Source organism: Bidens hawaiensis, unplaced genomic scaffold (genome assembly GCF_021521415.1).
Source record: "Bidens hawaiensis isolate Kalapana, Puna unplaced genomic scaffold, B.hawaiensis_p1.1 tig00007048_1, whole genome shotgun sequence".
Lineage (NCBI taxonomy): Eukaryota > Viridiplantae > Streptophyta > Magnoliopsida > Asterales > Asteraceae > Bidens > Bidens hawaiensis.
Window position 1 is genome coordinate 117,079 of NW_027491484.1, and position 14,653 is coordinate 131,731.

Below are 14,653 nucleotides of genomic sequence, written 5' to 3' on the forward strand. Positions count from 1 at the left end.
ATCTTTGTTGTTGTATTTGTCATCAAATGAACACATTTTCACTTTGCAAATTGAATATTAAAACCATTAAAACTGAAATTATTGTATAACAAACAACAATGCTAACAACAAATAAAACCAAAAGCTACCAATGACTTTAAACTCCCTAATCAACTATGAAAACAAAAAACAAACTATGATCTAAAACACTTTAAAGTTAAAAAAAAAAAAAAAAAAAAAAAAAAAAAAAAACTCTATTCTAAACTATCAAATCTTGTCACTCATTCCTTGCTACAATCTTGTACTTCCCAGTTGCTTGTTGCTGCAAACAAACAAATCAAAACATTAATAAATAATCATTTCATTAATTTATGTATCAAATTAGTAATAATAATAATAATAATAATAATAATAATAATAATAATAATCCCAATTTAATACCTTCATCCACAAATCAGTATGACTTCTACAAAATCCAGCAACAATAGCCCCCTTATTCCTCCCTTGCTTATACTTAAAACACAAATCTTCATTCAACCCACAACTCACATGAAACCTCAACCCACACTTCTCTTCCGAACAATCGATAACACACCCGCTCGATTTCCCACAAACATAACACTCCCCTCCCCATCTCCTCTCAACAACTTTCAAACAATCAATCCCTTCCCTCCCCTCCGGGTCACTATAAAACACTTCCGGAATAAACAACGCGCACACAATATGCGCCCAACGACCATCAACCGTCGGTTTCAACGCCCCGGTCTTAACCGGACACATACAACAAGTCAAGGATGTCATTCTTGTTTTTTCACTAGTTTCACATTTAGCACAAAACCAATCATTATCAGGCACGTTGGTCACAAGTGGACTCGTAACAAGTGGTGTGCACCATTAAATCACACCCATCACAAAACACAATTGGGTCTTGTGGGTCCCCATCTGTGCTTTGACACACACAACACAAAATCCCATCTTCATCTTCACACTCATTTTCTTGATCAAGAACAAGTTTTTTTATCATTTTCTTTATCTGATTTTGGGTCATACTCAAGATTTAGATCAAATGATGAAAAGGGTTTGTTTGAAATGACATTTGGGTGGAGGGCACATATTCTTTTTTTGGCGGGTAATTAAATACAACTTATAATGGAGTAAATTGCTATTTTGGTCCTTTTGTTTTATATCTACCAGTAAATTACATTAAAATAAAATTAGCAAGGAATTGGTACGAAAACGTCACTCGTTATAATAATTGAAAGATAAAACCTGAAAAATAAAATCGTAGTATACCGAAAAGCATCTTGCACATGTTCGGTTTGTGAAAGAAAGTTAAACCGAAACCAAATAAAAAGAGTAATTAAGCAAAGACTAACAAAAAAGAACTAACGTATACGACAGCCTGAGGGCCAACGTTTACTTATTGTTTATAACGTTTTATAGATACGTGATCTAATGTTTATTAATTCAATTTGACTCTATTTAATTTGACTCTATTTACTTTATTTTCGAGGTATCGAGCATACCCTCGACTAAGGTCTAAACCTTATAATATTTTATTCGGGCATTACCCATACCTTACTTGGCTTATTATTTTCTAGACTCTCGGGCAGCACTTCGACGCTTGTACGTATATCGAGAATCTTGATCAACACATTCCTTCACGTAAAACGAGGATCACCGGTCTTCAAAACCTGTCGGCACGCACTTTGAAGCGGGACGTCGGGTCGTCTCGGGATTTCACGCACTTCAATGTATGTCTTCGGTGTATTGCATGTACTTATAGATGTATTAAGGGTTTATGGCACGGATTACGAAAAGGGTTGGCACGCTTTACGAGGTAAAGAGGGGTAATTTCTAGAGAGAGAGAAAGTATGTTTGAATTGGTGTGGATGGAATGAGGGCTGGTTAGCCCTATTTATAGACTGATCTTGGGTCCCTGTCGCGATACGCGATGGGTCAAGACATAGCCGTCGCGTATCGCGACGTAGCTATGATGATTCACATGTAGGCTTGCCACGTGACGACACGTGTGGACACGTGGCAAGACACGTTTCCGGCTGTCAGACCACGTCATCACGATACGCGATGTAGGGCTGTTCAAAACCAGATATCCGAACCTTTCAGATAGTGAAAATCACTATCCGAATCCGAATCCGAAACTTCGGATATCCGAATATCCAAAAAACAAAAAAAAAACTCGTTTATTATAAATGACTACATTCATAAAAATAGAACAATAATAAACAATTTCAAACACTAATTTAAAAATCAACAAACTTTAAATTTGAAGACAAATCTCCAAATTTACAATAAATTATTTTTAGTTGTTGAATCATACTAACATAGAATCAAACAACTAAAAGTATGGATACATAAAACACAATCGAATACCCAGAACTCAGGGTAAATAGCTCTATCCAATCTGCAACCCAATTAATAAACCGCAAACAGATCTATGAAACAAACCCAATTAATATAGAATCAAAAGAAATGATCTCCTGGTTTCAGACTCTCTCTATCTAATCTGCAACCCAGGTGATGGGTGGTGGTGCTGTGACGGTGGTGCTGCGACGGTGCTGCGTGACGGTGGTGCTGCCGTGAGGGAGGGTGGAGGTTTGAAAGAGAAGAGGCGCTGCCTTGTTGTGTTATGTTAATATGTGTTAGGGTTTTGTTATTATATTATGTGTAATATAATATAAAATAAAATAAAAATATATTAAAACTTGGTATTTTTGATGCAAAATTTTCACGATGTTACACTCCTATGTGATTAGTTAATACATTTATCTTAAGTGATAAGTGTATGTTATGTGAATGCTTTATGAATAATATATAAATGTTGAATGTATAAAGGAAATGCTAGAAGTGTGTGTGTGTAAAGGAAATGTATGTATGGTTGTAGACCCTTATAATATATTAGACGATAGGAACATACCCTAATAATATATGCGAATGTAGGAAACATACCATAATAATATATGTGAACAAATGGAACAGACTCTAAAAATATTTGTGATGTTATAGAGCGAAAGACTCTTTAAAACTTAGAAGTAATTATGTATATGTTAAGTAAGGTAAGTATAAAGAAATGAAGTATGAATGCATGTATGTATGAAAGGAAGTTAAACAGGTTAAGTATGTAATATGTATATTCGGACACGTATATGTAAGTATGTGAATGTAATGTATGTTGCTTGATTACGCTCAGCGTAGCTGACATTTAGTGTGCACACAAACAAATAGAATGAAGGAGATGGCTTGAGAGGGACACAAAACACTGGGTGAAGACTGGACATCTATAAAGAAGAAGAAAAGTTTATGAGGTTATGTTTTGATGTTTAATATTGAGACATGTTGAATAATGTTTTAAACAAGTATTTCATGTTTTGAAATATATGATTAAAGTTTAAGTCTTCCACGCAAAGTTTTAATTTACTCTAATATTTAGAACTGTGTTTATGAGTAAATCCAACATCAAAGTAGGGCACCCGGGTCCAGGCCTTACGCCATCTCAGATGGCTGGATTGAAGATTCCTCCTTTGCGCCACATGGCAGCCTAACAAGAAATCCTCCATCTGAGATGGAGGGACTGAACTCCATATTTTTATTTTTAATTAATAAACTTACGTATAATAAATAAATAAAAAATGTGCAACTTAAAAATGAGTGAAACCCTCAATATGAGACGGAGAGATTGAACTCAAATTTCAGTTTTGGCACACTCATGGGTGTGGTCTTGGTCACATGGCTTACACACTTTTGTGAAGAACAGAGACGGGATATTCTATAAAAGCAAAATAGTGTGAGATTTTAAGATATACACATGTCTAAATTTTTAACTGATGGTATACAACCTTACATCATAAATTCTTAATGGTAATTTGCATTTGTGGTCAATATGTTATTGTTCGCACATCCTGGACCGATCGCAACACTTAACATAGATTCTATTAAATTCCACATTTTATAAGAACCTTAATTTTTCTTGTTAATTCATTTCCCGTGTCACATTTCATATCTTTTTTTATTATACATAAGTTTGCTAAAAATGAAAATATATATTTCAATCCTTCCATCACAGATGAAGGATTTCTTGTTAGGCTGCCATGTGTGCAAAGATGGAATCTTAGATCCAACCATCTAAGATAGAGGATCCGGTCATCTCTTACTTACATGTCACCGCTGACTTGGCGTGCCATTAGATCGGTTCCTCCATATCAGATAGAGGAACACCTAAAACCCATTAACACTCTTGTTAGACACCTAAAACCCACTTTCTTTTGATAAAAGCTACTAGGTTGAAAAAGAATCGACAAAACACACTTAATTGTTGGTATTTATTTCTAGTCTATTTAACATGGGTGAGCAAATCGCAAACCATAATCGAAAACCAGGCCGTTAACTAAAAAGAAACCGAAATTAATCAAAGCTGTACAAACCGACGATTATAATCAACTGAATCTAGTTAACCACCCATTCAGTTAGGGTTATGGCAAACATGTCTTCATCAAACCGATTTTAACCGGCATTGAACCGAATCTTATATGTTTGTGTTTATCCAAATTTTATACCTCTATTTCCGTTTTTTATACTTCATTTCTAGCTTCAAACATCTAGTATATGATACAACTACCAAGTGTGGAGCCGACATATTTCAGCTTCGAAACATCATAATTAAGCTCGGAACACCATAATAGAACCATTTTCAACTAGAACAAAGGGAAAAAAACCAACCCATGGTTAACCGATCATTCGGTTATGATTTTGGTCAAACAATCTTTCGTAACGAAAACATGGTTATGTTTATGATTAAGCCTCATCACCAAACCAAACTGACTTTTACCCACCCCTACTATTTGACAGAGAGAAAAAATATTGTAGCAACCGAAATATTAATGTATATAGCTATTATGATAAATATAAAATTATAATCAACCTGATGTCAAAGTGCCTTTCAACACCTAGCAATATTGTTCTAAAATGTGCCTTTCCTTGTAATTATTTATTTGTTTCTCGTAAACTTATTGAAACACAAGCGGTAGGCCTTACATTAAGTTATAATAAGTTGTTACAAGAATAAAAGACAGTGATGGACAACATCTCTAGTAACATACTAATAAAATTAAAACGGAAAACAAGACATACGACAGTACAAACGCTAAAAGAAAACACAACTACATTTATTCCAATTCTGTAAAAACGAAAAGACAACTTCATTTATTCCAATCCGGCCTGTAAAAACATGTCAAATTGACTAGCAAATAAACCCATCTGCCATCCCTTAAGAAAAAGGACACGCCGAAGACCCTGCACCAGTAACGGTTTCACCAACAGCACCACAAGTTGCACCCTTCATGAGACCCCACTATAATCATAGCCGATGTTTGCCCAAAGATTTATATATATATGTGTGTGTGTGTAGGATCAAATGAAAACTTCTCTTAAAAAGAAAACTTAAAAACTCGTAAATAATTATTTTTAACTTTTTTTCTTATTTTTTTTTCGTTGCTTTTTTTCATTATTTTTATTTGTAGATATTGTTAAAAAAAAAACATTTGCCGGTGTAGTGCATATGTGCAATAGTGTGTATTGCATATATGCAACAATGTTGTATTGCATAAAATACAACACTATTGTACATATAATACACTATTGTATATATGCAATATAAGTCTAATGCACACATCGAACACACGTTAGTACGTGTGTATTGCAAAATTAATGTACATGTGCACTACATCAACTTTTATTTTTTATATTTTTACATATAATACAACACTACTACACATATAAAATACTTAAATATTGAATATATGCAATTAAAAACGACTGAACACAAAAAAAATACACAACACTACACATTACACATGTGTAATACAAATTACACATTAACATGTGTAATACAACAGCATCGCACAGTAATACGTATGTACATTACATAGTTATCCATATATAATACAATATTATCGTACAACAATGGACTTGTACATTTTGAATGGAGAGTGAATTGCAAGGCAGACACATAATTTATAAAACCTTGTCATAAATTTCCCATAATTGCAATAATATAAATTGCTTAGTAATTACGTTAGGATCATTATGGACAACTTTGTTTTCTTACATCGACATGTTAGCTTCCATTTCTTCATATTATATTATTAACAAACTTTGGATGATTATTTTATTATTTGGTTATTTGGTATAAGACTACGCGTAGTGGAGGGGTTACAAATTGGGCGAATTGCGACACTTGGCGTCCAGCCAACAAAGGGTAAGAATTTGTTTTTGCGGTGTAATGATTTTGTAACCCCTCCAGTGCCACATCACCTTTTTTATTATTATATTTTTGTAGTTAAAGTAAATAAACCAAAACCATTTAAGTTATTAAAATTTATTAAATTAACTAAATAAAAGAAATATAAAATATAATCAAAATAAAAAAACACACCAAAAAATAAAATAAAAAGTACATATAAAAATACTAATCTTCGTCTTCGTCTTCGTCATCGTCTTCATCTTCGTCTTCGTTATCCTCATCGTCCTCGTCTTTGTTCTCCTCCTCGTCCTCGTCTTCCTCCTTGTCTTCGTATTCGTCCTCTACTTCAATGGGATGATTATCCTACACGTGTTGAACCAAATCCACCTTAAGTTGGTTATGTATCTTACTTGATATGAACTCGTGAAGGTTTTGCGTTCGTTGCTCTGCGGTTGGTTGAGGGAACTGTTCTGGAACGCTTCCTGGTATATAGTGTTGACATATTGCTTTGCAGTGTTTTCTAAAATCATATTATGCAATATGATACACATATACATGGCATCGCTAATTTTTGCCATCGTCTATACACGACATGGTTTTTTCATATAATGCCAACGTTTTTTAGAACCCCGAAACACCTCTCAATATCTTTTCGCACGGACTCTTGTTTCTTCTTAAAGTATTCTCTTTTTTCTTCGATCGGGTCTTGAAACGTTTTGACGATGATCGAGTACTCTGGATATATCCCATCTCCCAAATAGTATCCGTGACGATAGAAGGTGTCATTAACATAAAACGGTAAGACCGGTATGCTTCGGTTGATGTAACACTCTAGCATGGCGGACGCGTTAAGAACGTTTATGTCGTTGTTGTAACCGACGGAGCCGAACTAGGCCGACCAAATCCAGAGAACAAATGACTTGAAGACTAAACGTTGACACTCCATGGTCACCACGAGTGTATTGACCTCGCCATGCGGTTGGACAGTTGCTCCACTCCCAATGCATGCAATCTATACTCCCGATAAAGCCGGGATAAATAATGTTTGTTTTCGTGTACATCGTATATGCGAGTCAGGTCGTTTGAAGTTGTAACCCTCAGATAACAACCAACGTATAATTGTATTATTCCTATACAAATAAATTATTATAAAAATATCTATATTAAAGATAGTAATTAATGTAAACAATTTAAATTTTACAGATGCAAAAATTCTCCAACGCGTCTCGAGTCGTTTTCTCAGTCATCTTTAAATACTCGTCTTGATGTCGGTCGTGTTGCCGTATGCGAGAATGCGTAGCGCCGAATTACACTTTTGGATGACGGTGAATCCTAAATATCCTCTTGCGTAGGGATTTTGTTGAAAATGCGTATACTCTCGCTTCAAATCTCCCACGATGTGCAAAAATAAACGCTTAGACATCCGAAAACGACGTTGAAACATAGCGTCGTTATATGTAGGTGTTTTGTTAAAGTAGTCCTTCATCAAACGATCGTTCGTTTCGGTACGATCCCAATTGATATACGATCGCCTACGTGGTAACGAAGAGCTTGTAGAGCCAGACACTATCGTATTGGCGACGGCCCGCGTTTCGTTTATGACCTCTTTTGTCTCCTCAAACACTCATTATTGTACTTGACAAATTCTTTGACTCTCCTTAATTACTTGATCCCAAATTTCGAAAGAGTTCGGGGTATCCGGGGAATCCATTTTGAGATAAAATGAAATGAAATTGTGAGGAAGTATGAAATGGTGAAAATGATTGAATTAGTTTGGTATTTGTGTTTGAGTTTGTGTATGATATGATGAAAAATAGGTTGAATTGCTTTGATATTTATATTAAGTTTTTATTTATTTTTTTTAAATTATGACCGTTCAACGGTCAAAACAATTAAATATTATTATTTTATTAAACAAACCAGGCGACAAAAGGTTCCCCCCATATCGCCCCACATTTCGGCCGGGGGTGAGGGGTGTTGTAGCCCCTATCGCCCCCATGTCGCCCCAACTATTCGCCCAGTACGCTTAGTCTAAGGTTTTGTTAAATTGATTTTAGGATGTTCTTATTATTCAATTGTTATGCTATGGTTTTTCTTTTAATAATTACTTTGTTTAATGCAATTATTTCACTTTTCATATTCTCAAGATCGACGTGTTCGACCTTTTAGCCTTTCCATTTAAATTTCCGTGGTTAGCTGAATAAATTATAAACGATTGTAAATTATAGGCTTATATAATTACTAGGTTTTATCTCTCGTTTTATGAGAGTTGTTTTACATTTTTCGTTTTTAATATTTATATATATTTTGGATTTTAAGTTAATTTATTATAAGAAAGTTAATAATATACTTAGGATTTCATGTTGAAAGACTTTCACAAATAATATGTTAAATCCCATTTAAAAGCTATCTGGGTTTGATGACCCATGACCAGTGTATTTTTTTATCAATAAAATTGTTTCTTAATTATAAATAATACATATTTTTTTAAAGCAACAATAAACAATTTAAACAATATAACATTCAAAAATCGTAGTTACTGACTTACCACACACACATAGTTCATATCATACAATTGGTCAACAAGAATTCTAATACTTTAAACACACAACTTTAGAAACTAATTTAACTTCTTAACTAAAAGCAAGTTTTAGCTACAGAAATTAGCATACAGTACCATGTCCACTCAAACGGATCAGTAACACATAAACCCAACTCAAAACCACATGAAACCTCAAACCCAAATCAAAACCCTAAAACACCCACACAAAACCAAACAAAAATCAACAAACATTACACATTAGAAACCCTAATTGCAACCCTGGCACACTGCAAATCAGCTTCTAAAATCACCACATTTATACAAAATCAAATATATTTTATTAAGTTTATGTGTGAAAAGACCGGTTTACCCTTCAGTTTAACAGAAATTATTAACACAGACTTAACGGAAAACACAAATTGAAAAAAAGGACCACCACAAGGCCCGCATATATGCGAAAAGTGTCGCCATGGGATTGCAAGCTGTGTTTTGGGTTTCACCACAGAAACCATAACTGCAATTAACTCTAAATGACATAAAACTTTTTAATAACAAAAACCATATCCAATAAGTTCTCTCCCACAACGAAGCTATTGGTTGGGTATAAAAAGGGTGTGTTATAAGCAAGCCATACATTTGTGGAGGTTATAAGCAACCCTAAACGAAAACTCCCTATGTTTTCTCAAACTAACAGATTGTTTTATTTGTAAATACAAGTTTCTCATGCATTTTACCCGAATTTCATGGGTGTGTGTCTTACCAAACCCAAATAGCCCTTAAACGGGTTATAACATCTCATTAAATTAAAAATTATTCGCACCAAATATTTAATATGAAAATCTTATAAACTAGGGATATACTAAAAAGTAGTATCCGATTTTTTTATAAAAGATATTATTTATATATAAGAAACAATTTTATAGTAAAAAAATAAGCGAGTCATGGGTCTCACCAAACCCAAATATCTTTTTTAACCGTGTTATAACATCTCATTTATTTGTGAAACACCTTTCATCATCAAATCTTAAGTATATTATTAACTCTCTTACAATAAATAAAATTGAAATAAAAAAAAGATATATAATTATTAGAAACGATTAATGTAATACAACCTCGTAACACGAGGGTCAAAACAGGGGTGATCAAAAACCGAATCGTTACTGAAACGATAACCGCCGGAACCTAACCGAACTAACCGAAATCGAAATAATCGAAATTAACCGAACCGCACCGAACTCTTCATTTTTATCATATTTTCTAGCATTTTTTCCTCTATTTCATGTATTATACGTATTAATAGTTTAGTACTATCATTTTCATGTATTTATATCTCAATTCCATGTACTAATATCTTAATTTCATATATTTACACATTCATTTCATACATTTAAGCATTCATTTAATGCATTATTAAGCAAAATTTTAGCTAATGTTTGATATCAGTTATTAACCGAAATTAACCGAACCGTATCAATTCGGTTAGGTTAATGCTAATAACTAAATCAAACTGAATCACGCACACCCCTATGATAAAGTCTTAATACTCCTTATCTAGAAATTGTCCAATTACCAAACGCCCAATAAAATAAAAGATTTCAAAAACTGTATAGTTATAAATGTATTTTTTATTTTTTAATGTTAAGGGCTTTAATAAAGTCGGCTAAACTAGTAAACTTAAGGCCTATTTAAAGCAACAAAAGGTATGCAGCCACGCAAAAAGTAGAACAAAGGCAAAGAGAAGGAAACCATGACCCTAGGAAACATCCTGCATATGAATGCTGGCGATGGCGAATCAAGCTATGCCAACAACTCCATGATGCAGGTTTGAGTGATACCATAAACATAAGTGGCGCCACTTGTGCCCGCTTGCCTTTTATTTTAATTTTCTTTACAAAAAGATGTACGTCTTAAATTACTTGTTCTTGTTTTCTTCCAGGAAAATGGGATACGAAAAGCTGTGCCATTTTTAAAGCAATCAATCAAGGGTTTGGCTAAGCATGATGTTTTCAAAGACTGTTTCACAGTTGCAGATTTAGGGTGCTCGTCTGGCACCAATACGTTATTGGTTGCGTCTAATATTATTGATACATTGTATGAGGTGTGCCAAGAAAATGATCGTAAAATGCCACAGATTCAAGTGTGTTTAAATGACCTCTTTGGAAATGATTTCAATTCTATTTTCAAGTTATTACCCGACTTTTATGAAAAGCTTAAGAGGGACAAAGGAGAAAGTTTTGGCCCTTGTTTTGTTTCTGCTGTTCCAGGTTCCTTTTATGGTCGACTTTTCCCGGACCAAAGTTTGCACCTTGTACACTGTGCTAATAGTAACCATTGGCTTTCTCAGGTATCCGTAATATCCAACTTTGTAGTTTTAATTATCTGATATGATTTCAAGACTATTGGGAATGATAAAACTATTGTCACTCTAATATGTGATAGGTGCCTCAAGGCCTTGAAAATAACGGATCAAATATATGCATGGCAAAAACAAGTCCTCCGGATGTATACCAAGCATATGGAAAACAATATCATATTGATTTTACAAAGTTTTTACGAATGCGTTCTGAGGAAGTAGTACATGGTGGAAGCATGATTTTAACTTTTGCTGTTCGGAGTACGGTTGATCCAAGAAAAGATGATTATTATGCACTCTTGGAGCTACTCGGGCAATCACTTGTCGACATGACGAAAGAGGTATATATATATGGTTCTTTAATACCCAATTTCGAATTCAAAATAGTGAATAATTTATTTGGGTAAAATTTCTAGTCAGTGGCGAAGCTTGGACACGAATGTCGGGGGGGGGGGGGACTCAAAATGTATTACAAAATTCATAAACGAGGGGGGCCGGGCTCAAACTTTTGGCCGAAAATAGCTAAAATTACACTACGCATAAAAAAATTCAGGCGAAAAACAACTAAATTTACACTAATGCGCGAAAAAACATGGGGGCGGGGCCACCCCTGGCCCTTGATATCCTTCGCCCCTGGTTCTAGTTATTCCGCTCTGCTCATGTGACTAACCAATTACGCTTTAACTATTACTACAGGGAATGGTTAATGAATCGGACATTAACTCATTCAATGTTCCATTGTATCTTCCATGTGAGGATGAAGTTAGGAACATTATTGAACACGAGGGATCGTTTTCTCTTGATAACATGAATGGTTTTAAACTAAATTGGGATCCCTACGACACAGATTACACAAACATGTATGATTCTAATGAGCTCAGCCGAATCCACACGGTAAACATAACTAAACTTATGAGAGCGATTCTTGAACCGTTGTTGATTTCTCATTTCGGGGATTCCATTATTGACATGCTATTTAAGAAGTTTGGGAAGCTCGTGGCCGAATATCTCACAAAAAAGAAACAAAGAAGCCTTCTGGTAACCATTTCATTGACCAAGATATGAAAAATTAATGTGTTCATAATATTCTACTGGTTTTTGATATATTAACTCTTGATTTCTTGTCATTGTATCCTTTGAATCCTCTATTTATGAAGGAATAGTTATTCTTGTTGATATAGATATGCTCTTTATCAAATGAAACCAGTATGCAACAAAGATACTTTGTAAATTTCTGTAATAAATCTGAACTACTCCGTATGCATAATCATCAAATACATACTGGTAATTAATTCTCAGCTTTGTCTTTGCTGTAATTAATAGCAAGCTTCTTAAAGTTTCAAATTACACATTTGATTTTTAGGAAAGAAAACTGATTATTTTTACTCTGCAAGAGATTATCATATAAGTATCATTTTAAAGATTCTGGTAAGTTATTCAATGATTCAAACAAACAAAAGGCGACTCATAGCTGCTGCAATCTAAAATATAAGGAACTTCTTAGGCGTGGCGAACACATTATATATAGAGAACATGTTTTACAAACAAACATAGGAAAGAGTAACAAAAATAAATCATGTGTTTTACCTGTGAATAGAGAAGAACAACACTGTTGAGAGTCTTCCGAAACATCTTTTGGTTACAATTTCCATGATGGACATCCCAATCAACAATTTAACCAGCTACTCATACACATATGAAATGCATTAAGTTCTAACTCATCTTCAAAGCCATTTCACAGAGCTAACAACCTAACCAAAACAGAATTTTAGGTCAACTTACTACTGAGTGACAACATTTACATATTTTCCAATTACTGATAACTTACCCAACGATATAGAAACGTGTGTATTAGATTAGCTCTTAGTATTAAGCGGCTAGATAGTTCAAAGGCATGCAAGTGTTAAGTGCCATGTGCGATTCCTAGCATTGTAGCCTTTCAAACAAAATGGGCAAACCCATAAATTCAAAATTAGCACTGAATGCAAATCACGAACCTTGGGACATTAGGTTTCAATTGATAATTCTATTATTGAATGACAAGAAAAACATATTCACTTACAGATGAAGCGTTGTTGAAGTATATATCCAAGGCAAGTTTATTTAATAGATGAATTCTTGCAATCTAGTTTGTACAAGAAATCCCAAATTATAAGCTAGGTTAGGAATAGTCGAGGTTTAGTTCATCCAATTCATGATAGCGAAATTACCAATAATCCAGAAGAGAAGTCGAATTTGATGTAAAATACATACCTAGATATAGTTCAAATGAATTACGATGAATTCTGCGGTGCTTCTATGACAGGTGACCAACTACGACTATACAGTTGTTAAGTAACGACTAAATCTAAAATACCCATTCAAACGCTCCTATAACATGATTCTGACCCATTACTCCCAAACCGAATCCAAAACCAATGGTTTGCTTTCAAACCTATTAGATCCTATAGACTATGGCTGATAATCACCAAAACCTATCTGCTAGTTTGTTTAATAAAAATGCTTAAGCTAAAGATTCTAATGACATATTTTGAAGCTAGAATATACAGTGTCAAGTATTGAAAACTACTTATCTATGAGTTAAAGAAACAGGTCAAGTACTGAATACATCATAGGAGAATCACCGACACTTCATAGTTAGTGCGCGGCCCATAATCTTCTACATAACAATGAACACGATTATGAGAGTTTCAGAACAATAAAAGCCCTTTTGTTTTCCTTGTAATTTTTATTTGTTTCTCGTAAACATATTGAAACACAAGCAGTAGGCCTTAAATTAAGTTATAATAAGTTGTTACAATAATAAAAGACAGTGATGGACAACATCTCTAGTAACATACTAATAAAATTAAAACGGAAAACAAGACATACGACAGTACAAACGCTAAAAGAAAACACAACTACATTTATTCCAATTCTGTAAAAACGAAAACACAACTTCATTTATTCCAATCCAGCCTGTAAAAACATGTCAAATTGACTAGCAAATAAACCCATCTGCCATCCCTTAAGAAAAAGGACACGCCGAAGACCCTGCACCAGTAACGGTTTCACCAACAGCACCACAAGTTGCACCCTTCATGAGACCGGCGAGTAGTTTTCCTCTGTCGTAGAACAAATCCATCTTGACGACCTTAAAGTTTTCATCCAACTAACAAAAAAGTTAAAGGAATCACATAAGCATATTGTGATCAAGATACCCGAACGACACTTACTATTGAAAAAAGAGGCAAATGCGGCCAAAATTTGCGATCAATAGAAACTGCTGCAAACATAGCTAGCCATCGAATATGGTTTGTTTGCAACCTATCTTTAAAAGTAAAGATATATAACTTTTGGTTTAAAGTTTTGTTTCCATCAGATTCGACTGTATAAAGTACGATCGGGTGACCAATCTTAATGGTTAGATGTTTATAAAACCGCTCGGGTGGCCAATCTAAATTGTCATATTCTTATTAAAAACGGTCGGGCTTTTATAAAAACAGTTGGATGGCTAATCTTTTTAACAGGTGAAGGATTT

At 34.2% G+C, this 14,653-nt stretch overlaps 1 protein-coding gene and 1 pseudogene across 2 annotated transcripts; one reads left to right on the forward strand and one right to left on the reverse strand.

Moving 5' to 3' along the window:
• Positions 1 to 214: 214 nt before the first annotated feature.
• Positions 215 to 1,057, reverse strand: LOC143634338 (uncharacterized; annotated as a pseudogene). The gene is made up of 2 exons (XR_013153834.1): positions 421 to 1,057; positions 215 to 301 (listed from the first exon to the last, which is right to left on the reverse strand). The product of XR_013153834.1 is annotated as an uncharacterized LOC143634338 (transcript).
• A 9,461-nt stretch (positions 1,058 to 10,518) lies between these two features.
• On the forward strand, positions 10,519 to 12,217 carry LOC143634339 (S-adenosyl-L-methionine:benzoic acid/salicylic acid carboxyl methyltransferase 3-like). The gene is made up of 4 exons (XM_077102452.1): positions 10,519 to 10,602; positions 10,717 to 11,124; positions 11,220 to 11,474; positions 11,830 to 12,217. The coding sequence occupies exons 1-4, from the start codon at positions 10,528 to 10,530 to the stop codon at positions 12,196 to 12,198; spliced, it is 1,107 nt and encodes a 368-aa protein (XP_076958567.1). The 5' UTR covers positions 10,519 to 10,527; the 3' UTR covers positions 12,199 to 12,217.
• The last annotated feature ends 2,436 nt before the right edge of the window (positions 12,218 to 14,653 follow it).